Consider the following 24,761-nt stretch of genomic DNA (forward strand, 5'->3'; position numbering starts at 1 on the left):
GCGATACAAACTCGGTATGTCAAATTACAGGACCCAGGCGCAGAGAGAGAGAGAGACAGAGGCAAAAGGCTTTGAAGGTTCTGCGTGTGTATATTGTAGCAGTGTGTAAAGGCATCTCGTGGAAAAGACTAGGCAGAAAAACAACATTAATCAGTTGTTTTAATCAGTGTATAAACCCATGTAAATAAGAGTCGTTGTGTTTTTGTAACACTACGAAGGCCGCCATTTTGAACAACGATGGTTCTACAGCAGCCCAGAAGGGTCAAACGGCAGAGAATGTGTTTTGGGGCAAACATTTAAGAAAGGAGTGTGGTAGGTCTTATTCCCTAGCTTGGCATCGCCAGATGATCCCAAACTGCAATATGTCTGCTAATTCCAACCACGAATGGGCGAAGACCAAACTCCCTCTGGACGCATTTTGACAAACAGAAACAGACAAACAAAACAGGTAGCGCAACACTTAGCAACCCATTTTTTTAAACAGATAATCTTTTAGTAAATTTGTTCATTAGGAGCAATGAGCGATGTTTAAAATGAAATGTATATCCAGGAACCTCCCCCCGCCCACATGCGCTCCATACTACGGGGCGTGGAAATGGGCTGATTGACGGTGGGGTGGGGGGCGGGCTATAACCCAATTATAGGGTGGCTATAACCCAATTATTTGATTGGCCTGCTCCTGGTGTTGACCTGTTTTCTCCAGTTGTACTCAGCACATTTAAAATGTTGATTGGGTTCATGAATCTGCAGTTACATCTGATTCTGCGCCATTGGAGGTGAGCTCAATAATCATGGTGTCAAGTATTAATTCATCATTATTCATGATAATATGAAGCATTAAGTGCATATTTGAGTGAACCAGAATCAACAAAGAATGTGAGTGAGGTTATTCATCATATAGTTATATGCTATTTTATCCCCTTTGGCATGTGTCATGAGCCAATCGCCTTTCGCACGCACCCAAACACAGACACACACACACACACACACACACACACACATGATCAGATGATGCCAAAGATAAACCCGGGGCTCTGCACTGGTCTCTACGGCAACAAGCTACTGACTGAGCGATCCTCCCTTTTATCTCACATCACTCGCCCATGTTGCTGTCCCTGGTTCATCCCCACTAATGACCGAGAGAAAAGAGAGAGAGAGAGAGAGAGAGAGAGAGAGAGAGAGAGAGAGAGAGAGAGAGAGAGAGCGTCGGGCAGAACTGTTACCATGACCTGTGGTCACAAGACTTCTCACTGAAAAGATGCTGGAGAGAAAATCAGCTGCACGTGATAAAGGCATGACTTAACCCCCCCCCCCCCCCCCCCCCCCCCCCCCCCCCCACACACACACACACACACACACACACACACACAAACACACACAACAAAATATACACACACACACAGTTTCCTGTTATCATAAGTAATTCGTAGTATGGGAAAAAAAAAAAATTATTCACATAACATTTGACATGTCCTGAGTATGAATATATTTTAGACTTTGACAAGGTCACATTCCACCATATTTGAAATATTACCTAAAGTACATTTTCATGTGGAATGCTCACTGAATTAATCATATAATGTTATTTTGCATCAAAAGAGTAAATGAAAAGGTTTCAAATCACAGATGTTTCAATCGCCCAACCACAGTGTGCTTAAAGAGAGTGAGCCAGTGAACAATGTCACAATAAAACAGTGTAAATAACAGTGCTTGGGCTTCGATGAAATGCCACCGTCCGGTCGATAAGAGCGAGCGGGAGTACTGAGAGGGGAGCCACTAGCAGGTCTACTTTATGCCTTACTGACTAAAACAAGTACTGAGAGAGAATCGATGGCCCGGGCCCAAATGTACACATGTTTCTTTCTGTCTGACTTTATTGATGACAGTGGGTAAGCAACAGAGATACGTGCACAAGAGTAACACGTGTGAGTGTGTGTGTGTGTGTGTGTGTGTGTGTGTGTGTGTGTGTGTGTGTGTGTGTGTGTGTGTGTGTGTGTGTGTGTGTGTGTGTGTGGGTGGGTGGTACGCAACCAGTACATCGCCCACGTATGATCTTTTCTGCCTTTATTTTGATATGGAGTGATTTATGAAGGTATTGTTGGACCAAAACAACTCACCATCTGTGGCAGTTGAATCTTCTGTTGTAGAAAATGAAAATAGAAAGTCACACATGTATTTCAGTACATTTGAAGTCACAGAGAAGTGTATGTGTGTGTGTGTGTGTGTGTGTGTGTGTGTGTGTGTGTGTGCGTGTGTGCATGTGTGCGTGTGTGTGTGTTTATGGTAGCATCGGCCTCACTATATTTTTAGGGTATCCAAGCTGTAGAGTGTGGAATATCAAATGCCAGTCATTATTCACTGAACTATGAAGGAGCATACAAATTACTTTATTGATCCCTGAGGAAATTGCTTGTTAGCTCAAGCCCAAAACGTCAAAGTAAATAGAAACCGAAATAGCAATGTCAGCAAAAAATATGGCATACATATTAAGCTAAATATTACATTCACATTTTAAATGTGCATCTTACCAACAGCATAATGTAATAAAATGTGCTTGTATCTATATAACTGAAGCCAGCAAAGGAAATAAAGTAAAGTGTCTCAGTTAATGCTGGCATATTGCACAGTTCATCTGGATATGACGAATAGTGAAGTAGTTTAGTTCAAAGCCTCCGGTTTGGGTTGACAGTGTGGGGTTCAGGGTGACTCACTCACTACCGGTGGTGCGTGCTGTTAAGAGTAGAATGACCACAGAAGAGACGGATTTCCTGTTGCGCTCTGCAGAGACCCTCAGCGCCAAGAGCGTGTTGCTGAACGTACTGCTCTGTTCAGACAGCACTCTGTGGAGCGGCAGGGAGCCGTTGACAAGGAGAGAGAGGAGTTCCTGTCTGTGACAGCCACCAGTAGAACCTTCTAATCCACCTTCCCCGAGCAGCATGCTGCAGCACGAGGGCCCCGGACTGAAGGAGACTGGAGGAGCTTATTCCCACTCGATGGGTGTCTGTATACAGGACCCTCCAGACAGGGGCACCTGGCTTAAAGCCTGTCTCACAGTGCTGGTAAAAGCAGGAAGTTATGTTGTGCTCAAGTCAGCGAGATAATAATAAGCATAAAGCAGCTAACTGTGTTTCTTCTGTTGTCCTGGCTGTTCTTTAAGGGTATCTGTGGTTATGGTACAATCGCAGGTTACTGTGGTATAGGTGAGTACATGTGTATTTATCCAGGCAATCATTATGGCTTTAAGCAATCGTAAAGACAAGAAGGAACATTTGATTGAAAGATGAAGTGTGACTGCTGATCCCCACTACCAAGTGTGCATATTATATTAATATCATTATTTATATTTGAATAATGCACACACAGGTTTAAAACACACTAAAACTGAGAGATGACTACAAGAATGCATACAATTTGGGGCATATATAAATGAGCTGAATTCTGTGTTCGACAGTATTTTGGCAAGAATTCCCTGCTGACTGGCAAAGCGAAGTAGCCCTTTTCAAATCCTCTCTTTCGTCACAGAACCCTGGCAAAGACCCAGTGGCCTTGTGTGTTATGTGCTACATATTTATAAAGGATTCTGCTGGAGCTTTTGTACCACAAAATATCTTAGGGAAATTAAGTCCCTTTTAGTTTGTACATTTTGAAATGCACAGACAACCGTTTTAAATGGTAGCGAATATCATCAAAATGAATAGATAGTTGGCCGGTTTCCTTTTCTTCTGAGACCATTGGTAATTCACACGTACCTGAGTGGTCAGAAATGCCCAACCCCAAATTACTTATCTAAGTGGCTTAATTCTCTACAACAGGTTTAATTATCTTGTTCAAACTGGATGTTTTTGTAAGCCTTTGTTAAGAATTGTCTGGCCTTGCCCAGCCCTTTGTTAAGCATTTGCCAAAATGTGGGTGGATTTGGTTAAAGAAAAATATGTAGGAATTATGTAGGCCTATGTGAAGGTGAATTCAATGAAAAAGTGTATGTAGGAATGTGTAAATGCTATGTGTCAGTGGAGGGGTGGATATAGGAAGAGAGGGGAGGAAAGATTGGGGATATATGCCATGCACCAGGGTTGAGGGTGTTTGTGTGTGCACTTGTGTACTTGAAGTAGGCCTATGTGTGAGCTTGTGTGTGTGTGTGTGTGTGTGTGTGTGTGTGTGTGTGTATGTGTGTGTGTGTGTGTGTGTGTGTGTGTGCGTGTGCGTGCGTGTGCGTGTGTGTGCGTGTGTGTGTTTATGTCACGTATATTCAGGTGTTTGTGTGTGTGTGATGGGTGGGTGGGTGCATGTGTGGGTGAGAGTACGTGGGGTGGGACCAAGCGATCGCTCATGTGGTGGCGGCAGTTGTCATGGCAACAGAGCATGTCGTCCAGTGCCACAAGATCTCCGCTTTCCCAGACTTTTAGATGGACATCTCCCTCCTTTTTTCTCTCCCCCGACACATCCTGCACTCTCCAGGTCTCTCCTTCATTTCTCCTGTCTCTACCTAGTTCTCTCGCTGTCTCACTCTCCTCCTTGCAGGCTTCAACACAATTGCAATGGAGCATTTACCACAACTAGTGGTGGAAAATAAGTTGTACGTGTTTCCCCACATATATTCAGCAATGGCGCCCTCCAGCGGCCGCTTTAGGATTTTCAGCGTGCTGTGGTTTCATGATGTGGCGCTCTCCGGTGGGATCATTTCGATAACGACACGAAACCGTAGCCTACTTGATTGATTATACAATCAAAAAAAAAAATTCAGTGTCATCGTATTGACTTTCGATCAATGTAAATCAGAATTCATGCCGTAGTAGCCTCATTCCAAAATTAGCAGGCAGATAGACCGGGTCAATTGTAACATTCTGTCTAAAGCTAACCTTTCATACATTTTACTACAGGTACTCGGAACAAACCCCTGAGCAGTTGGGTCCTTTTTACCCTGTAGCGTTTCCCCTTCTTTTGGAAAGGTGTGGGCGCTCTACGACAATAACAAGAAGGGAGCACAGTCACAGACTATTCCTAAATTAAAACTGAACTGGATGATTGATCAAGAGAATGGGACAAGCTTTTTGTCATATTTATGTGGATCCATTTTATGATAAAAAGCCCTTTCGGGCTCACGGCCCTTGGGACGTTCCCAGATGGCCTCTATGGTAGATCCAGGCTTGGGCATCCCAACAATTACCTAGAGGGCTTTGTGGGCCTGCTGGGAGTATTCTCATAAATAACATGGACATTTATTTTAATGTTTATACATTTTCGGATTACAATGTTGTGTTGCTTTATCTAATAGCCTAATAATAAAAGAAAACCTAAAACAATTTAGCGGTAGCTTCTAGGAGCAGTGTTAGCACCTCCTAAATGAAGCATGAGGGCTGCACCAGTGAGCTGCATTGTGCCTCGCCTGTAGACTCCTCTGACAGCTCATGATTGGGCAACGGGATGCAATCGCACCTCACGTTTTATCGGATTTCTGTTCTCAGACAGTCTTTCAAATCCTGGATTACCTTGCGACGTTTAAAAAATGTAATAAGCTATGTGTGAATGTAAGGTTACATACTGCCGGCACACCCCATTTGATATTTTGCCCTCTTTGTCAAATATTAATACATAGGCCTACTAGCTACTAAACACAGTCACTAAATATGTGATTCATGGTAGAATTAGAGTCGGGTTGCCCTTGAGAGGAGCTGAGGGGAAAGCAGGACAAACACGGTTGCTTAATGCCCACCTGCCCTCATCTGTTCCGATTAGAGAGGCAGCAGAGGACAGGGGGTGGACGTGGGGAACAGGAATTATAGAATATGGAAACAGAGCCGGTGGTGGATCTGATGAACATTGATGATCCATTTGCATGCAATGTTGAGATGTTTCACCAGTGAGGGAGGTGATGAGGGCAGGACTGGCTGATGGATGCATATGTAGAATGTTTCATAGTCACAATCAATATAAGGCTGTACAGTCGGCAATTACCATAAACAACAAGAAATATGTGTTTGCTAGGGCACTGCAGGCCCATTGCAAGAGAGATGTTTTTGGTCATTGCCACATTCAATGTTAGAATATATTGACACATATTTAGGTTTAGTATGGTATTTTTGATCATGATCCTATATGTTGATGAGAGGGAGAAATGGACTTTAACCTGATGAAATCTTACGTCAAATTTTACACTTGTGCACTGTTATTTACACTGTTTTATTGCGACATGTCAAGAGAGAGAGAGAGAGAGAGAGAGAGAGAGAGAGAGAGCAGGGGGCGGGAGATGGAGAGAGAGAGTGTGGGGAGAAGAGGATGAGTGGAAATGTCAAAGAAGATGTGTGATTAAGAATAAGACTTTAATAACTTCCTTAGAGGCTGCCACTGACTACTGCAATGGACTTAACCCAGAGGAGTTCCACCCCATTACAGGTTTTCATGACTCTTAACTTCAGACCACCAAAAAAAACCTAAAAAACACTTGGGCAAGATGCTGCCATTCCAACAGCTGTGGCCCGCCCCATCAGCGGACATGTGCCAGTCAGGGGCGCAGTGAGGAGCAACAGGAATGTCACTCTCTATCGGAACACCGCAGGAGTTATGGTGCCGCGTCTATTCACGTCTCTGCCAGCCCGCTCCTGGGGGAAGGGAGGGACGGGGACTGGCACCAAACATCTGGCGCACCACAGCGCAGATGGCCACAGACACGAGCCTTCTCCGCCGTCTCACTTCATGTATTTATCCGTCTTCTTCCTGTTTTTCCTTCTCCTCTTTGATTGAGTGCCAGGGTGAGTCAGAAGGTTCACGTGCACGCAGGCATGATCCCTCTGAAATGGATCCATGTGCGCACCTCAGCGCTTTGACAAAAACAAACTACTCACCCACATGTGGACAGAAAGGCGTGCGCACACACTGCCTAGTTAACTGAACAACTGATTAATTGAATGCTGAAGATATGTTTTGTGCGTTAAGATGCCAGTCGCCAACTGTCGCCCTTTAAAAGTTTGTAAAAATAATGTAGTGCTTCACTGCCCAAACACATCCTCCAGCAAGCAAAAATCTCAATCAAAATGTTATTAGTACAGAAAACCTAATCCTCAGATCCAAAGATTACGGTCCCAGTTCTGCCATAAACAAAATGGCCTTGAGAACAGATGATATTAGCATTTGTGTTATCCTTCCACAATGAATTAGATAAATGTGTGATGTGTGATAAACGGTTCCATCCATGTTGCGCAGGGTTAGAGGCAGAGACAGAGTAATTACATGATTGCTTGGTACAGACGTTAGGCTCACAGCTGACACACTGTCATTCCCAAAGACAGCATGGATCATTTCTGTAGAAACAGGAAAATATTAGGATTAAATTGCAACATTTAATAATCAATGACATTAGGAATCATGTTTGGCATGATGTCTCAATGTACAGTATTTATAATACAGTACATTTCTATGATATTTTCAAATATGGGGTATAATAGATCGCTCATATTTATAGGTTATTAATGTTTGATGAAGCGTAAAACAGGAGTTACTTGAAGAGGCTGGGTTGGTGAAGCCTTCACACTGGTTGGTTGAGGCTTTCTGCTGGTGCACAGGTACAATGCATTACTTTTCTACTCGAGTAAGTTCTAGCCTAGAGAAAGCCTCTAGAAATGAGGTCACACACACACACACACACACACACGGACACACACGGACACACACACCCACACACAAACACACACACACACACACACACACACACACAAACAGACACACACACACACACACAAACAGACACACACACACACACACACACACACACACATATAGACACCTGCTATATCCCTTCCACAGTTGTCTCTGGTGGGCGTCAGTGGCTCGTGAGGGCAACAGTGGCTCAGGAATATATTGACTGGTTACCGGAAGGTTGCTAGTTTAATCCTCGGCTCCTCCCAGCTGAGTGTCAAGGTGTCCCTAAGCAAGAACCTAACCCTAACTGCTCACAAGGAGCTGGTTGTTGCCTTGTATGGTTGACAAGGCCGTCAGTGTGAATGTGTATGAATGAGGGATGTTTGGCAATAATTGTAATGTGCATTGAGTGGCCACAGGTTAGTGGCCACTCAAGTGCTGTATAAATGCAATCCATTTACTATCTCTCTGTCTGACTGCGCACATTCAGGACCCAATCAGCAGTGAGCAGTGGATGAGAGTCAATTCAAGGATAAACGTGTCAACAGAGAGGAAGAGAGGGCTTACACATGTAGAGGAGGCGAAGATGTATTCTCATGAGAGGGACAAACGGACACACACACTCGCTATATGGCCCACGGTCCCCGCAAATGTAGCCTTTGATATCATCATAAATGCCGATTCAGTATTTACCCATAGGTGTTCCACTTTGTTGAGGGGCCTAGATGTTTGTGATTTCCCCTGCTCTCTTAAGAAGCGTTAGGAGAAGGTTCTCTCGGCGGTGTGTTGTCTGAGTGGAGAGAGGCTATGGTGTTGGCCTTCCTCCTTTGTTACATCCAGTGCTGTTTGGCAGGCCAAAGCAGCACTGCTACAGCCAAAGCTTCATCAGCATAGTCAAGGTCAGCCAGGCGGGGTGGGATTTCTTGCTGCTGTCATCCTGATGGGTGTGTGTGTGTGTGTGTGTGTGTGTGTGTGTGTGTGTGTGTGTGTGTGTGTGTGTGTGTGTGTGTTAGTGTGTGTGTGTGTGTGTGTGTGTGTGTGTGTGTGTGAGGGGGACAGAAGACTGCTAATCACAAATAGCTGTTTGTTGACCTTGTAGCATCTACACAGGTGAATTCAAAGGCCTCTCTTCTTTGTTCTTCTATTTGTGGATAATAGTAATTAAAAAACATTTAGGGAACGCTAAAATAGATCTCCTCATTTGTTCTCACGTCCCCCAATGTCTTGATGAGCTGTCAGGACAAGGTGACGGGGAAGTGGGAATATCTGACAAACAAATGCAATGTTTAAGGATCATTCTCATAAACATCTTGCACATGAAATAAATATGTAATGCACACATACATTCTGCATTTAACACACACACACACATACGCACACACACACACACACACACACACACGTGTGTGTTTGTGTGTAAACAAGTGTGTAACTGGTGGTCCCATTAGGAATGATATATGTTGTCTCTGCATCGCAAATTGAGAATGATAGCCCTCCTAAACCTCTTCCTCATCCTCTCCTTTCCTCCCCCTCCACTTGTCTCCCCACCTCCTCCTCCTCTCCACCCCTCCTTTCTGCTTTGCAACAGAGTGGACAGGGAAGTCATCCAATAGTGATACTGGCAATAGCTCTCCCTGGAGCACTCCTCCGCCATCACTACACACTAATCAGACAAAGGTCTGCTGGATGTAGGCCATCACCTCAACACAAGTCTGCTATGTGGATGGCCTCCATTCAAAAGCTATATTTCACTGTGGCACCCAATGACGGACTAAAGGGACGTTTAGGCAGCTGTTTGGTTGGTGGCGTAGCTCTGGGCTTCCAGAGCGGCTCTAATAATTGGCAGCCACCATAGTCCCCCACAAGCGCCTTCAGCTATTGTTTTGTTCCTATTTGTGTTAGCTCATATGCTGTTCGTTGAGTGTCTCTAAACATGAACACTCAAATATATTAACAAGGGAACGTGATTGACATGCAGCGCTTCGTAAACTGCGTTGGCTTCGGAAAAACAGTGCCATCTAGTTTTCAAATAGTGACCATGCCAATTTGTTGCATTGTGAGCCTATTTTTTTTCCAAATGCCAATTACCGTTACTCATTCCAACGAACGGAATGACCTCTGCCCACCCCACCCCGACTTACTCTTCCCTTTTTTAATCTTTTCTGCGAAAAAAGCAACATTAATTATAACCGCATGATATGCGATTTTTAATGGCTTTGGCTGCAGATTCAGTTTAACCAATCACAATCGGGTGTTATTTTCATCGTCACCATGTAACTTTCCCTATACGTTGTAGGATATGGTGGAGGTAATAGCCTATTTTCATTTCTCAACACACAGTCCTTTGCCAGTGTTTACCTGCATTGTGCATGAATATGGGAAAACGTACTTTTAAACAGTTGTATCATTTTGGATACCAACTTTATCTTTTTTAGCTTTATTTATTTTATAGTTTGAAAAACAATGTCTCCAAAGTTTGTGAAATTCATTAGGACAGTCTGAGAGATCATCAAGCAGTGAAAGAAGCATCAAAATATTTGCCAATCAGGACGTCCCTCCAATCAATGCACCTGGCCAAGAAGCAAACCGGTGAGAGATTCCAACCTGAGTCCAAAAAATACTTTAAAAACGTTAAATTGGCTGCAATAAGATAATTATTTGCCAGAGTCACGTTTTCTTTGGTCTCAAACAAATCATGGAAAAAGAGAAACCATTTCTTATTCCAAAATAAATGTAAAGCATGTAATGATTTTTACTTTTCATGTAACGATACAAAACCTGGCTCGAATGTACGTTTTAATTACTTCAATAAATACATAATAGTCTTGGTATTTAGTTGAACTACAAATTAGAGCTGGTACTGGCACTATTAAAGGTAATCAGTCTCACAATCCGGGACACACTTAGTCCTCATGTTTTTCCTCCCTGTGTCGTGTTTGTCACCATTTACCGCCCCCAAGCGATCTTAGTACTTTAATAGCAGCCCTGTAGCAGCAGTTACTCAAGTTACTCATGTGCGAATGTGCCAAGCAGACTACAGCTCACACACACACACACACGCACACACACACACACACACACACACACAGTACGTGGAACGCATATATACACTGCAAGCATGCACATACGCACCGCATACACACCGCACACACATGCGCACGAACATATATGGAAACGCACACACACACACACACAAACACACACACGACACACAAACACACACGCACACACACACGCGCTCACACCGCACATCAAAACAAAGGCAGCGACACATACACGGAAGCGCACACGCACGCACCCACACACGCACGCGCACACACTGTACGGCCTAAATGATAATGAGCCTGTTGCCTTTTGTTCGCTGAATGGTTGAAAAATATTTAAATATTGGCACTGCTTTGAAGAGTCAGTTGTGGTGAACGAATTTTATACGTTGTAAAATTATAGGCAAAATGTTATTATATTATGCGCTCAGAAATTTGTTACATTATCGACTGAGTTTTCCACATTATTGCTATGGGTTTAATTACAACTAGAGGTTGAGCAGCACGGCCCACGGCCCGCGGATGGCAATTAATAATATAATATATTATTGCCTTTTTTTCTTTTTTTTGAAATGTCTTGAAATGTTTTTTGTTTTGAAAAAACAGTCGATAGATGTTGGGGGGGGGGGGGGGGGGCAAAATTAGAATCTTTCATAGGGCCCAAAATTCCTGGCAGCGCCCCTGCTAAACCCAACTACGTTAGCTCACAATTATCTTGAAATCCAAAGAACAGCGGTGGAGGGGCCCTAATATCTATCTAACTTTAAGCTCAAACTTAAACCGATAACATGGTTTGAGGTGCTTGCTTTCGTTATACTTGAACCAACAAAACACACTTCAGATTCTTTCGTTTTGGCTAGTATACTGGTACCGCCCACCTGAACCGTACTAAATTTCTATTTATGGTAGAAATGGTTCTTGCCCTATGGGGGGCTAGGGTAAGGGGGTGTCCTAGATATGACCTGTAAAGCCCCTTGGGGCTGTAACTGTGATTAAGGGCTATACAAATACAATTGCCTTTAATTTAATAAAAATAGCTGTGGATAAATGGATTGAGGCCTAGAAGGTATATGAGCACATTCTCTTCTGAAAGTGTCTGCCTTCGGGTGACAAATAGTAACAGCTTATAGCGTTATACTTAAATTACACTAGGTGGCAGTATTATTCAACAAGTTCCAAGATGGTTTCAGAAATGCTGTGCCATTAACTGTCAGCCTCTTGTGACTAATGATCGACATTCTGCATCCTTTGTAACGTGGGTGTTACGAGTTGGCAAATGAAACCTAAATTTGGCAAACAAATAATGTCATGGAGGCAGCAAAGTAAACAGACTTGTTAGATGAGAGGTTCTGAGGTTTCCCTGCTATCCTAAAATGTAAAGCGTGAAAATATATAATTTTTCTATTGTGTCAAAAAGCAACCCACTGAGTTTATGGTATGCATTTGCCGGTGTGGGAAGTGGTGATTAATTAGTACGTAAGCATTGTGACTTTGGACGTGTCATTGGGAGATGATTGTTTTGATTGCCTATAATTGAATAAAAATAGCTGTGGATAAATGGATTGAGGCCTAGAAGGTATATGAGCACATGCTCTTCTGAAAATAGTAACAGCTTCTAGCGTTATACTTAAATTACTCTAGGTGGCAGTATTATTCAACAAGTACAAACTCCTTTTTAAGCAATTAAATGCGCGCACTGACACGCACACACTGACACATGCAGACACACACGAACGCATTCACACCAGAGAATTGTTGTTGTAAAGTAAAAACCAAAAAGGTTTATTTATTTCTTCTGATACAAAAGTGTATTTTAAATAACAAACAATTTCCAAATAAAGCCATTTGCCTTTTTTTTTTTACAAAGATAAATAAGCATTTCTTCTTATAATACATCTATGACATCATGATGTCGCTGAGATACCCTTACAGAGCATATCATGATGACCAATGAAAAGCACTTCATACAAACCAAAGGTTATCGTGTGATTACAAGCAGGCAGAGATGAGAATTATAACGTATCAAGAAGAGAAACAGCACTGATATGGCAGATGGATGGCTGGGGTTGGATTTTATTTAGTTCTGGGTTTGAAGTATTATGCTTTGTGAATGTCTTTTGATGTGCCAAGATCCTGATCCATTCATGATTGGAAAGGTTTTGTAAAGAAATGGGATTTTAAAGAGAATTTTGATCATTTAATGATTATTAAACCTTAAAAACCAACCCCTCTCATTACTATGGTTGGGACATGCAGCCTTCTGTGGCCATTGTCATAAAAACAATGAAAAAAAAAAGTACCATAAAGGACAAATGTACATTTATATATAAAGTAGAAAGAGCTTTGCAGAATAGATTGTCTCGCAAAATAGAGTCAGAATCGTTTTTTGTCACCTAGCAACATGTCGTGTGCAGACTAAGCAATGTATGCCCCGTGAGAGGTGACATCTGAGATTGAACACAGAAGCAAGGCCTGTGGAAAACTATCATGACATGGACCTATAGCCACAATGTTCTGCTCATGGCAAAATGACAGCATCGCTGATCGTGATGTAGGGCAAAAGTGATCGTGACTACTGTCAACATGGCACGGGTAGAAAGGTAAACATAGAAATAATAGAATTGCAGCCCCTGCCAGCAAATCACACAAGAGATTAAGACCAACAGCAGTTAATAAATAGATTTGGACAGAAGGAAAGCTAGGCTGGCAAGTGGGCGGACAGGCAGAAAGAAAGGCAGATAGACCAAGAAGAAAACTTTTGTTCCAAGATGGTGTCCGATATGCTGTGCCATTAACTGTCAGCCTCATTATTCTGCATCCTCTGTAACGTGGGTGTTACGAGTTGGCAAATGAAACCTAAATTTGGCAAACAAATAATGTCATGAAGGCAGCAAAGTAAACAGACTTGTTAGATGAGAGGTTCTGAGGTTTCCCTGCTATCCTAAAATGTAAAGCGTGAAAATATATAATTTTTCTATTGTGTCAAAAAGCAACCCACTGAGTTTATGGTTTGCATTTACCGGTGTGGGGAGTGGTGATTAATTAGTACGTAAGCAGTGTGATTTTGGACGTGTCATTGGGAGATGATTGTCTTATTGCCCTCTGACCTGGTGTTAGGTGATGAGGAAATCATTTCATACAATCTATGATGTTCAACCAGGCCCAGTTTGGGTCCCGGCCAGTTCACTGCTGCTCAGTGCTATGAGCTCACAGCGGCCGTGAGCTGCCTCATGTGGCGTTGGACTGCATCAAAATGTACGTAAAAGAAAGTAATATTTATGGCCCGGATCACTGACCGTTGGCGTTCGTTTGTCCTTGAAAAAAATAAAGAAACATGTAAAATGAACTATTTCCGACTGGAAACATGCAAGTATGCAATGCAATGCAGAATGTGTGGTTTGTTGGTCATCCACGTTAGGGCATGGCCATTCAAAAGGATTACCTGTGGGTCTCCTACAGTACACTGCGGTAATTGCTTATTGTGCTGGTTGTCAGTATCAGGTGACCCGGTGATACCTGGTAAGGCACTCAAATGACAGAACCCACACCACATGACTAAGTGATGCATTAGCATAATGGCTATGGACTGGCTTTTCACATTCTTTCCCTGGTCTGTCTCCACATTGTTTTTTGAGTTGTTTTAGGATTTTGGACATCATGAAACGGCATGGAAGAATAGAAGGTGATCTGGGTATACATGTTTATATATATTACTTGAGGGAACCTCGGTCTGAGATCTGTTTGATACCGTCCTGCCGTCTCCCCCCCCTCGTTGCCCTCTCATTCATTGTTTTGCTTGCTTCTCCATCTCTGAGCGTTTCACGTCTGTCAGAGGTAGAGAGGCTAGTGGTGCTACTTTATAGACGAACCAGTCCATTCCTTTATGTTCTTTTTCCTTTTGGTCGCCTTCATAGATCGCTTTCAAGCTCTGCCTTCAACCGGCCCGGGGCTGAACGTCCACACCGCCACAACGTTATTCAGTGTAGACCAAGAGGCGAGGTGTGCTTTGGCTTCAAGGGACCCCCCGGAGCCAGTAAAGTATACGCATAAGCTCTTAGAGAGCGGACATCTTGATGAAGAACCCCCCCCCCCCCCCGCCTCCCACCTCAAGTCATATAGTGCATCGTCTTCAGCTTCCCTGATCATCCTCTGCTCCCGTGTCTCTCTCTGTGTACTAGTCTCTCTCGTGGCGGAGACACAGAGACGGTCGGGCTGCAGGGCGTGGGGGGGGGGGGGGGGCATTTTTTCATGCATACGTTGCGGTCCTTTGCAGCCATTTTCCCATCGCCCTCCCCATCCTCTGTGTCTCTTCTCACTTCTCTCCAACCTAAACATCTACCTCCCTCGCTCTCCCCCCCCCGAGCCGTCCTCACACCACCGTCTCGTTGCCCTTGCCCGGTTTGATCCAGCCCTCAGGCCCGGCCCCGGGGACCCTCTTGCCGGCACGGGCCGCCCCCCGGCTGTCCCTCAGCAGGCGGGCCGTGCAGCGCTGCCAGGTGTGCAGGGTCTTGGCCGACCAGATCCACATGCCGGAGGTGATGCCCACCAGCAGGGACATGAAGATGCGCAGCATCTCCGAGGCCACGTAGGAGTCCCGCGCGGCCGAGCCGAACTCCCCCCAGTGGGAGAGCTGGTAGAGGTAGCAGCCGATGACCACGGAGGCCGGCACGGTGTAGAGCACCGAGAACACGCCAATCTTCACCATCAGCCGCTCCAGCTTGTCCGTCTTGGCGCCGTCCTTCTGCAGGTTGGAGCGGATCTTGAACAGTGCCACCAGGCCGGCGCAGATGAACAGGGTGCCTGGGGGTGGTGAGAAAAACGTGGATTATCAGATGGATACCAGGGGGGGGGCTACACCAGGGGTGGGGGGCGCTTTTGGAATTCCAGTTGAAAGGTCGTTGGGTTTCGAAGTCCAACATCTGCAGTCTTACTTGTGGGCATCAGACAGATGTATTTGAATAAGTCAGAAATCGGTGCAGACCTTTAACTAGTCCTCTTTCTCTTCAGAGATGATTATATACTCAGATTTCTACACATAACACAGCATCAAAACAACCCGCCCCTGTCCTGCCGTGCAGGACAGTTCAACGTTGTTACCACTGCCTCCATATTGTAAAAAAGGCGGAACCCCAATGCCCTCCCACTCCGTGCTTTTACCTTTTCTACAGAAAGCGAGCCGAAACGCTAGACTCTCAGAGTCCCCTCGGGCAAGCCTCGAGGTCAAACGCAGCTAACCGTTCCCCTGACGAACCCCCACCTCCCCCCTTGGTGCAGGAGGACGGATAAAGAGGAGCTGTACACGCGTCTCTACCTATGAGGAGGTAGGTGGCCAGCGGCGCCACCACGAAGCCCGTGAGCGCCTCCGGCTGCAGGTTGCCCACGTAGCACAGGCCCGTCAGGTCGTCGGCGTCCACCAGCCGCATGATGAGGATGACGATGGTCTTGACGGCGGGGATGGCCCAGGCGGCGATGTGGAAGTAGGAGCTGTGCATCTCGATGGCCTCGTGGCCCCACTTGAGGCCGGCCGCCAGGAACCAGGTCAGGGTCAGGATCACCCACCTGCGCCCAGAGGGGGATGTCAGGATAGAAACAGGCTCTTCTGCATTCCTGTCTTATCAAATGAATGGAAATCCGAGGCTGCCCCTGTGCTTAAACAAACGGTGACCTTGTCCCATTTGTTTAAGTGTGTAAGTCTGTGTGTCTGCGTAAGTGAGTAGTTATATGTGTGTCTGTGTCGGCTTTAGTGTGTATGTCGGTTAATGTGTGACTGTGTGTGGGGGTATTTGTGCGTGTACACAATATAGGTGTGTACGTATGTCTGTTTCTGCATAAGTATGAATGTCCGTTAAGTGTATATGTGTGTATGTGTATGTGCTTGTGCGTGTGTGTGTGTGTGTGTGTGTACCCACCAGAGGGATGAAGCCATGCCAAAGAAGTAGAGAAGGAGGAAGACTATAGCACAGCCAGTGCTCTTTAACCCTTCCTGGACCAGCACCGGCACCACCGCTTCCTCCAGGTCACAGGACACCCGCTCCCGGCCGAGAGTCAGCCGCACCTACAGGAAGGGAGAGAGAGAGAGAGAAGGATACCAGGGTTACAACTCAACTCAACACATCCAACTCAACCTGTCTTCCATGGATCAGAACGAATAAAGAAATGAACAGATAAGAATCTCAACCCTCCATTGCTTCAGCTCATTCCATCAACAAACGACAACTGGCAGCTTGTCCACGTCCTTCCTCCTCACCGTCGCAGATCAGATGCGTTGACAGATCGTCGACACATCCGCATCCATGAGTGCGCCCCGATAACATCCCGCGGAGGATCTTTCACTCACTGAGCGGACGGCTCACTCACCAGGTAGGCCACGCTGTACAGGTTGCAGCACATGGAGAGGAAGATGATGGGTCTCTCGGGGTAGGAGAAGCGCTGCGAGTCCAACAGGAAGGTGAGCACGGTGAGCGTGGTGGACAGGAAGCACATGACCGCCCAGGCCGCCATCCAGGCGTCGGTGAACACCTTGGCGCCGCGGCGGTACAGGCCGCTGTCGTAGCCGCACTGCAGGACACAGCTGTGGCTGCGACGGACCCAGGCGTACTGGTCCGGGGCGGTGCCCAGGGCCTGGCACTCCTCCTCCTGGGGCGCCAGGGGCCGGGCCAGGTGATGCACGTCCTCGTCCCCGGGGCCCTCCATGCACATGTGGTTGTGGTCATTCTGCGGCGGGAACAGGCTGCAGTTCAGCACCTGGATGGGGGAGGGGGGATTAGTGTTGTTGTTATGGGGACAACATAGGAGCACGGCAGGGGAGGGGAGGGGTGATCCCAGGCCAAAGGTTTAGGATTCCAACCCCGAGGTCCGGAAGGTCTAACGAGCCGAGGCCTAACCCCGGTCCCGGCTCGTGAGATACATTGTATCCCGAATTCACTGCGAGGCTTGAGGTAACCTTGCCTCTGAACGGCATGTTTGCGTAGAACCCCGGCGGCGTAGTGACCGGAATGGTTCACATACTTGCCGTTGTGCTTTGCGTGTCACTGGAGGACTCCACTTGAGGGCACACCAGAGAACCCGCATTTGCATGATGTAAACAATAACCCGGGCACGGGCGTAACAGCCTCGGACTTGTTTCCATTTATTTTTGCAGGTTTCCACGGCGACTCCTCAAACTAGTGCTAATCTGTCACCAGTTATTTTGACCAGCATGTTTGTCACTATGCAGCGGCAATGACACATCAAGACAAGCTAAAAGGGTTTGCAGAACCGGTCCATTAGCTGTTCTGCAGAACTTTGCGTCATGGTTGGTCACTGATGAGGTGCCCACTGACCCCTGACCCTGTCACGTCTCCGTACCGCCCCTGCCACTGCACACATGTGTGGATCTTATCTCGCGTTAATTCCTGAGGAGATTCACAACCAACATTCCAAAAGGACCAAAAGATATGTGAGGCAGACACCCTGACCATGCAAAAGCATAGTTCAAAGCTAGTAAATCTCAGGCCTCTGATTCTTCGGATAAAAGGGGCTGCTGAGTGACATCATAACACTAATGACTGCGCACACAGACTCATATTTATGACTTCTTAGCTGGGGTTTCTTAACTCGTATCTTGATGTTTACACAGCCCTCTGTGTGGTTTTTGTTTAAGGCTTTACGGGTTGGCACGGTGAGAGTGTAGTGATTGTGTTGCCGGTGTGTGTTGTTGATATGAAGGTTGTTATGATCTTACCTCAGGCCAGATGAAGCCGAACTCGTTCAGCACGGGGAGGCACTTGCGCTTGACGGACAGACACATGCTACCGCACGGGCCAATGGGGATGGGCACCTTGTCCGTGCACATGGGGACGTACACTGAGCACAGGAAGAACTAGAAGGAAAAGAAGGACATTTTGTTGTTACACATTTCCATATTTCTGTTTTATTTATTTTTCTGCTTTAAATTACACTGGGAATGAATTATCACTTTCTTAATATACAGAGTCTCTCATTGGCTTAACAGAAACAAAAAAACTAAAACCATCTTCATCCTCTTCGCAGTTTATGAAGAGGCACTCCAGAGCTTGATGAGAAAAGATCTCCAAAAAAATGCATTTAGGTCAGTTAAATCTGTTTCTGAAGTTTATAATGTTTGATAATATGAACGTTACAAACTTAGTTTTGGTACTGGCGACAGTCCTTCCATGCATTCAAATCCCAAGCAGCTGACAGTGAGTGATTTGTTCACCCAGCAGTGGTTGTTCTGCCAGAGAGGATGTGGCAGAGACCTCCATCTGTTCTAAAGAACCATGTCCAAAGCTAAAAACAACTGTCAGCACTACTGTCAGAAATGGGTTTCTTTCATCGTAAAATCAAAAAAACATCAGACCTGATATTCTTTACGTATAATTTGTTGAATTAATGTAAATATTGACCTTCTAAACTGAATGTTTTTATTGGCATTTCTATTCAATATTAAATGTAGAGGTTTTGTGAGTTTTTCAGAGTAGTGTAGAAGTAGTAACCAGGTCCAATAATAGAACACAGAGTCATTCACAGTGAAGGATAAACCCCAAAAGAAAAAGGTAGCGGAGGTTAAAGGACAGATCAGGCAGAGGCCCGTAAGGCTCTGAAATCGACCGCGCTATAGTTCAGCGTTGGTAACTCCTGCGTCACCACATTGGCCCGCACAGTGAGAAATTGGATTTTGAATGCAGTCACAAGTTGAAGCACTCAGGACTTATGACTATTTGATAGTCATCATCATCCCATCATGTGACTGTGTTCGTCTCCTGGCCACCCGCCACAGTCATCTCTCTTTTTTAATCTAACCATTTCAGCATTTTATGTCATTCATTCGTTCCAGTGGGGGGTTCAGTTAAGGTCCAGCTTTCTAATTTCCGAACCAGAGCACTTCTGAACATTCTCCTGACACTACCCAACCAATCAGTGCCGTCCGCTGGGTACGACCAGGAAGTGGTGTTATCTGCGAGCAGGGGGAATTGCTCTGCTCAAAACGGAGCAGGGATCTGATCCCTGATCAGTATCTAGATTGTGGTGCGGCTGTGCTCTCCTGCAGCTGATGCTGATCTCAAGCAGTGTTACATTTCCCGTTGCATGTAGTCTGGAGCCATGTACCCTGTCCCCGCTATAAACCTGGTCATTTAAAACAGGTCTAACTGTGTTCAGTTCCCATCGTTGCGTCCTCTAGTCAAGAGCACACCTAATTGCAATTGGGTTAATGGAAAACTACCCATTTTCTGTGCAACACAACCTAAAAAAAACTTGACTTTGTATCTGTATGCATTACATCAACATAAATGAGCATTACATGTCTACTGTATGTTTGTGTGTATCTGTACTGTATGTGTGTATATCTGCACTGTGTGTCCTTGTGTGTGTGTGTGTGTGTGTGTGTGTGAGTGTGTGTGTGTGTTACGAGCATAGGGCACATATGAGGAGAGTGAAAGATGGCGGGCGTCACAGTGTCATTCACTTTCCCACAGTCTGTGTTGGGCCGGTGACAGGGGGCAGGCCCGGGTGTCCCCACCCCCCACCCCCCGACAGTTGGAAACCCGAGTGGAGCAGCCACTAAAAGCTGCTTGGGTTACCGGCCAGGAAGCCTCCCATTAGGGTCCATGTAAGTCGATATGGTTTCCCTTTTCTCTCTCTTTGTGTGTCTGAGTGTGTGTTTGTGTGTGTGTGTGTGTGTGTGTGTGTGTGTGTGTGTGTGTGCGCACACATGTGTGGCACCACTGAGCTATTCTGAAGGAGGTTATTTTCAACAGACCTTTACAGGTTGGCTCTCCAACACAGCTCTTGTTTTATTCATGTGTTTTTTTTTTTTTGCACAATCAAACATGAAATGTCAATCAGCATGTTGCACTCCTCTGGTCTGAAGACAACAAAAGACACAGAATCAGCTCTGGTCGAGTGTCTCTGAGCAATCAGACTTTACATTTAAGGAGGCAATTTCTTTAAAAAAAAAAAAAAAAAAAGAAGGAATTTTAATAGGAGGCAACGTTGATGGCTAGAGATGTTTTTGGGAGGGTCATCCTAATTTATTGACTGAGGTAAAATAATTTGTATGATAATAAATCATTATTATACAAATTATTTTACCTCAGTCAATACATTTTTATTAAGTTCGACTTTAAGTTATTTGACTATAAAGACAAGACGTAGTATGCAATATAAAGTGAAGAGGCTAGATGAAGCAAGCAACTTAACATTATAAAAAGTATTCACAGAGATTAACCTCCAGAACTTTAATTATTCAAATCATGAGCGCCAAATAAGATCCCAGACGAGCGGAGGAATCCGTCTCCTCGTGCATAGTGCATGAGATGAACAAGCAGCATTTGTTTAAGGACACTGAGGGAACTATTGTTGATTGAACATGGTAGTATAGTAGCCTGACTTCACTGTTGCTGTGTTTGGTAGAAACACAGAATCAGGGCAGATTATAAAAAGACACAGCCAATAAAACACACAGTGACTATTACACAACTCAACTGCACGGCGACATATCCATCTTTCCTAATTCGATCCATCTTAACTCTGCCCATTGCTATTGGCAGCAGTAAGTCACACTGCTTTGGAAAGTATTTAACGAACTGTAACGGCGCTGTCATGTGCTCTGTTACCCCCCCCCCCCACACACACACACACACACACAGACACAAACACACACACGTATAAACACACACGCACGCGCGGCAACCAAGAGCAGGCGCGCGCGTGAATGAAGGGGGGGACAAGTCCCTGAGTTGAAGATATAAATAATGTTTTCCTAGTTAACTAATTTAGAATAGACATGAAGTTGATATAAGGTCAGGCGTTGTGGCTGGCTGTTTGTTATGATCTGCAGTTATTTTTATAAGGGACTCTTGGAATACGTTTGCATAGAGCCACTACACTGGATCTAAAGTTACGACATCTCGAGAAAGTTTTAGTCTAATAGCCTATGCATTTCAAATCCGATGTAAATATATCCACATTTAGCCCACCTTTAGTTGACTAGAGCAGCCGTACTGGATGAGCGGCGTGAACGTCGTCAGCTGCAGCTCCGCGTCCGACTGCAGCACGTTGCCGACCAGATTGGGCATTTTGGTAACGTTATAACCGAGACCCTGGCACATGGCGATCCGTATCGGGTCGCAGGTCATCTCCTCCACCTCGTCACCGAACGCTACGGCACCCCGTGGACCCTTGAGTCCACACAAGAGCAGCAGTAGGGTGAGCGAAAGCACCTCCGTCGTCCCGGGACCCCTCGCAGCGGCTCCCCCAGCCGGTTGCATTGTTGTCCCCGTAAGTCCCCTCAGTCGGTGGGACCCGTGGAAACAAATACTCCCCGAAACAAATCGGGCGCTATTTTCAACCTTGCAGAATCTGCCTGTGTCCAGCTATAAGGGTCCTCCTGGTAGTCTCGTCCGCAGCCCGGCCAATATGGGGAGAGTACGGTCCGATGCGGTGCACCACCTCACTTTAAAACGCAGCCAGCGCCGCTTCACCACAACTTGCCGTAGGGTATTGAGGACTTTCCCACTCCCGGACATCCAGTGGATAGCGGAACCCCGAATCCTCAAGGAAACCCGCGCACACTATTAACGAACAATAACCGGACAATAAACGAGCCGTCTGTTTGTCACGCCGACATCTGATAAATCCTTCGCTTTCATTCGTCAGTGATGTTTTCCCATTTCATTTCCGTCCGAAAGTTGCGTTTTTGGGGGGCACGCGTCGCTCAGTGAGAGCGTTGTTTAGGGGCTCCAGCTAGAACTGCTCGCGCGCCTAGAGCACTCAACTATTGGTGTGTCCAACTTGTTGAGGAATGACTGCTCCGCTCCCCCAGTGGGAGTTTGACCAATCCATGGCCTGGAGTTGAGTTCCCTGACCAATCCCTGGCACGGATAGGCCCGAAGGGGGCGGGGTCCATCCGCTGCTTTCCAGTCATTCCAAGCACCTCGCTCTGCATACTCCTTTCTCCCAGCATCTCACCGTCCGATTATTTATCGTGTAACCTCTCACTTCTTCTTAAACTTTGACTTTATCGTTGAAATATATTCTCCATTCAACATGATATTTAAGTTAGGCTAAATCTTTTGAAATTCTGTCGTCCTGGGAAATTAAAGTATGCAATATAAAAAAAAACTACATGTAATATTTTATTTTGTGTGTGGCTCATCTCAAGACAATATCCACAACTATACAGAAGTGGTTTTCATTTTGCATAACATTCTCAAAGCCTTGTTTTGGAAGAGCAGGGCATTTCTTTTGCAAGAGTGTGAAACCCCATTATCTATTCACATGAATATGAGATGGTTGGTGTTTGTTTTATTTGAAACCCTAACGGCCTTTAAATGTGCCGGTCCCATGTCACCGCAGGCTCCATCGCCCTCCGCCAAGAGGCCCTTTGAGCACTGAGTGCTGCTGACATTGTAATTGAAAGTAGGGGCTGCAGCATTGGAAATCTGTTTTGCATTGCAATGAATGCACACGCTCCTGGACAGGTTTTGTTGGGTCGGGGGGACACTGCCGCAGAAGAGCTCTCGTTTTAAAGCATGAAACCAACAGTGAAGACTTCTGTGTTGGCTTTTCTGGGCCGTAGACAGAGGCAGAATGAGTCGGAGGGGTTTATAGGACGGAGAGAGGAGGAATACATTTGAAGGTATTCCAGGCCGTGGACAGCTGCAGAATGAGTTGGAGGCTTTTCAAGGTTCTAGATAGAGGCCCAATAAGTTGCATGGTTTGGTTGTTTTCTTTTAAGACAGCGGAACAAAAATACAGAACTTAGTCCCGTCTTCTCCTTAGAACGACCTGTCCGACCATTTTGAGTTCAGTTTGAAGGTCCGTAAGGGGCTCTGCCTGCTGTAGGTAAGAGACTTGCCTGCAAAGGGAAGTGGGTTGAGGCTGTTATGACATTCTAAGTACTCCGGATTATATCAGCAGAAGTACACGCTGTGCACAAAGTAGGTCTAAAGGCCCACTGTTTATGGAATTTAATTCGACCGCGCTCTGAGACGTAGGCATGTTTCTCAGTGAGTAATGAATCATACACACTCACAGGAACAGGATTGAGGAGCAGAGACGCAACGCTATCTCGGGTCAATGTTCTGGAGCACTGACCTCTAGAATTGCCCCCCCACACACACACACACACAAACACACACACACACACACGCGCACACACACACACACACACACACGCACACACACACACACACACACACACCGACGGAAAAAAAAACACACGCACACACACTCAGAAACCACTCTAAAAGGTAATCTTTACTTTTTCGCTGCCTGTTGCTTGTGTACAGGGTAATTTGCCAGTGCTTGGCATGGCCCACCAGATGCATTGGGTTCTTGCGTCTCATTAGCTTTTTTACCTTTCTCATTTACACTGAACAGAACTCACCCTAATGGCATGCAGCACGTTAGCATGAGAAATGCGAGTGTCAAGAAGCCCCCTCTGGTTGATGGATGGTTCACGTTGAGTGCAGGTGATTGGTGTCTTTCTCCCGGTGCTTGACTCGCCCTCTACCCCCCCCCCCCTCCCCCTCCCCACCTCCCCCTCAATCTCCGTGTGAATTTCAGGAGAATCCAACTTGACAACTGATAGGCAGCAGCACTGCCCTCCCCACCCGTTCTCTGCCTACCACCTCCGTTCCCTTCAGCTATTTATTAAGAGCCTGGACCCCCGCCCCCCTTCCTCCCCCTCCCTCCCTGCTCGCCTCCCCCTCCTCGCCTCCCGACTGGACCTGATAAGCACACAGACAGGCAGGCGCACACACACCCAGGCGCACATACACCCATGCACACACACACAGGCCCAAACACACACACACAGGCCCAAACACACACACATACACACACGCATACACACCCAGGCACCAGGCACACCCAGGCGCACAAAAACACATGCGTATGCATCCACACACACAACCACACACACACACACACACACACACACACACATATCCATGCATGCACGCACACAGGCACACACACACACACACACACACACATAGGCGTGCATAGACACTGACACACCGCCCTCACAGAAAAACAGACACACGAAACCCCCTCTGCAGCTTTGTGGGTGAAGCA

The 24,761-nt window shown here is 45.9% G+C and overlaps 1 protein-coding gene across 1 annotated transcript; it reads right to left on the reverse strand.

The window, feature by feature from the left end:
* Positions 1 to 14,847: 14,847 nt before the first annotated feature.
* On the reverse strand, positions 14,848 to 22,419 carry fzd4 (frizzled class receptor 4). Its single transcript, XM_079732279.1, has 6 exons — positions 21,659 to 22,419; positions 18,403 to 18,540; positions 17,037 to 17,423; positions 16,589 to 16,734; positions 15,991 to 16,238; positions 14,848 to 15,479 (listed from the first exon to the last, which is right to left on the reverse strand). Exons 1-6 carry the CDS (start codon positions 21,947 to 21,949, stop codon positions 15,049 to 15,051), a joined length of 1,641 nt encoding a protein of 546 aa, XP_079588405.1. The 5' UTR covers positions 21,950 to 22,419; the 3' UTR covers positions 14,848 to 15,048.
* Positions 22,420 to 24,761: the final 2,342 nt, after the last annotated feature.

Source organism: Pollachius pollachius, assembly GCF_949987615.1.
Source record: "Pollachius pollachius genome assembly, chromosome: 3".
In the NCBI taxonomy this organism is placed as follows: Eukaryota; Metazoa; Chordata; class Actinopteri; order Gadiformes; family Gadidae; genus Pollachius; species Pollachius pollachius.

Excerpts from the sequence above, each read along its gene's own strand:
- fzd4 (XM_079732279.1), bottom strand. The coding sequence starts at position 21,949 with ATGCAACCGGCTGGGGGAGCCGCTGCGAGGGGTCCCGGGACGACGGAG. Across the intron at positions 17,424-18,402 it reads TCGGCTTCATCTGGCCTGAG|GTGCTGAACTGCAGCCTGTT; the intron begins GTAAGATCATAA and ends TCCCCCATCCAG. Across the intron at positions 16,239-16,588 it reads GGCATGGCTTCATCCCTCTG|GTGGGTGATCCTGACCCTGA; the intron begins GTGGGTACACAC and ends CTCTGGGCGCAG.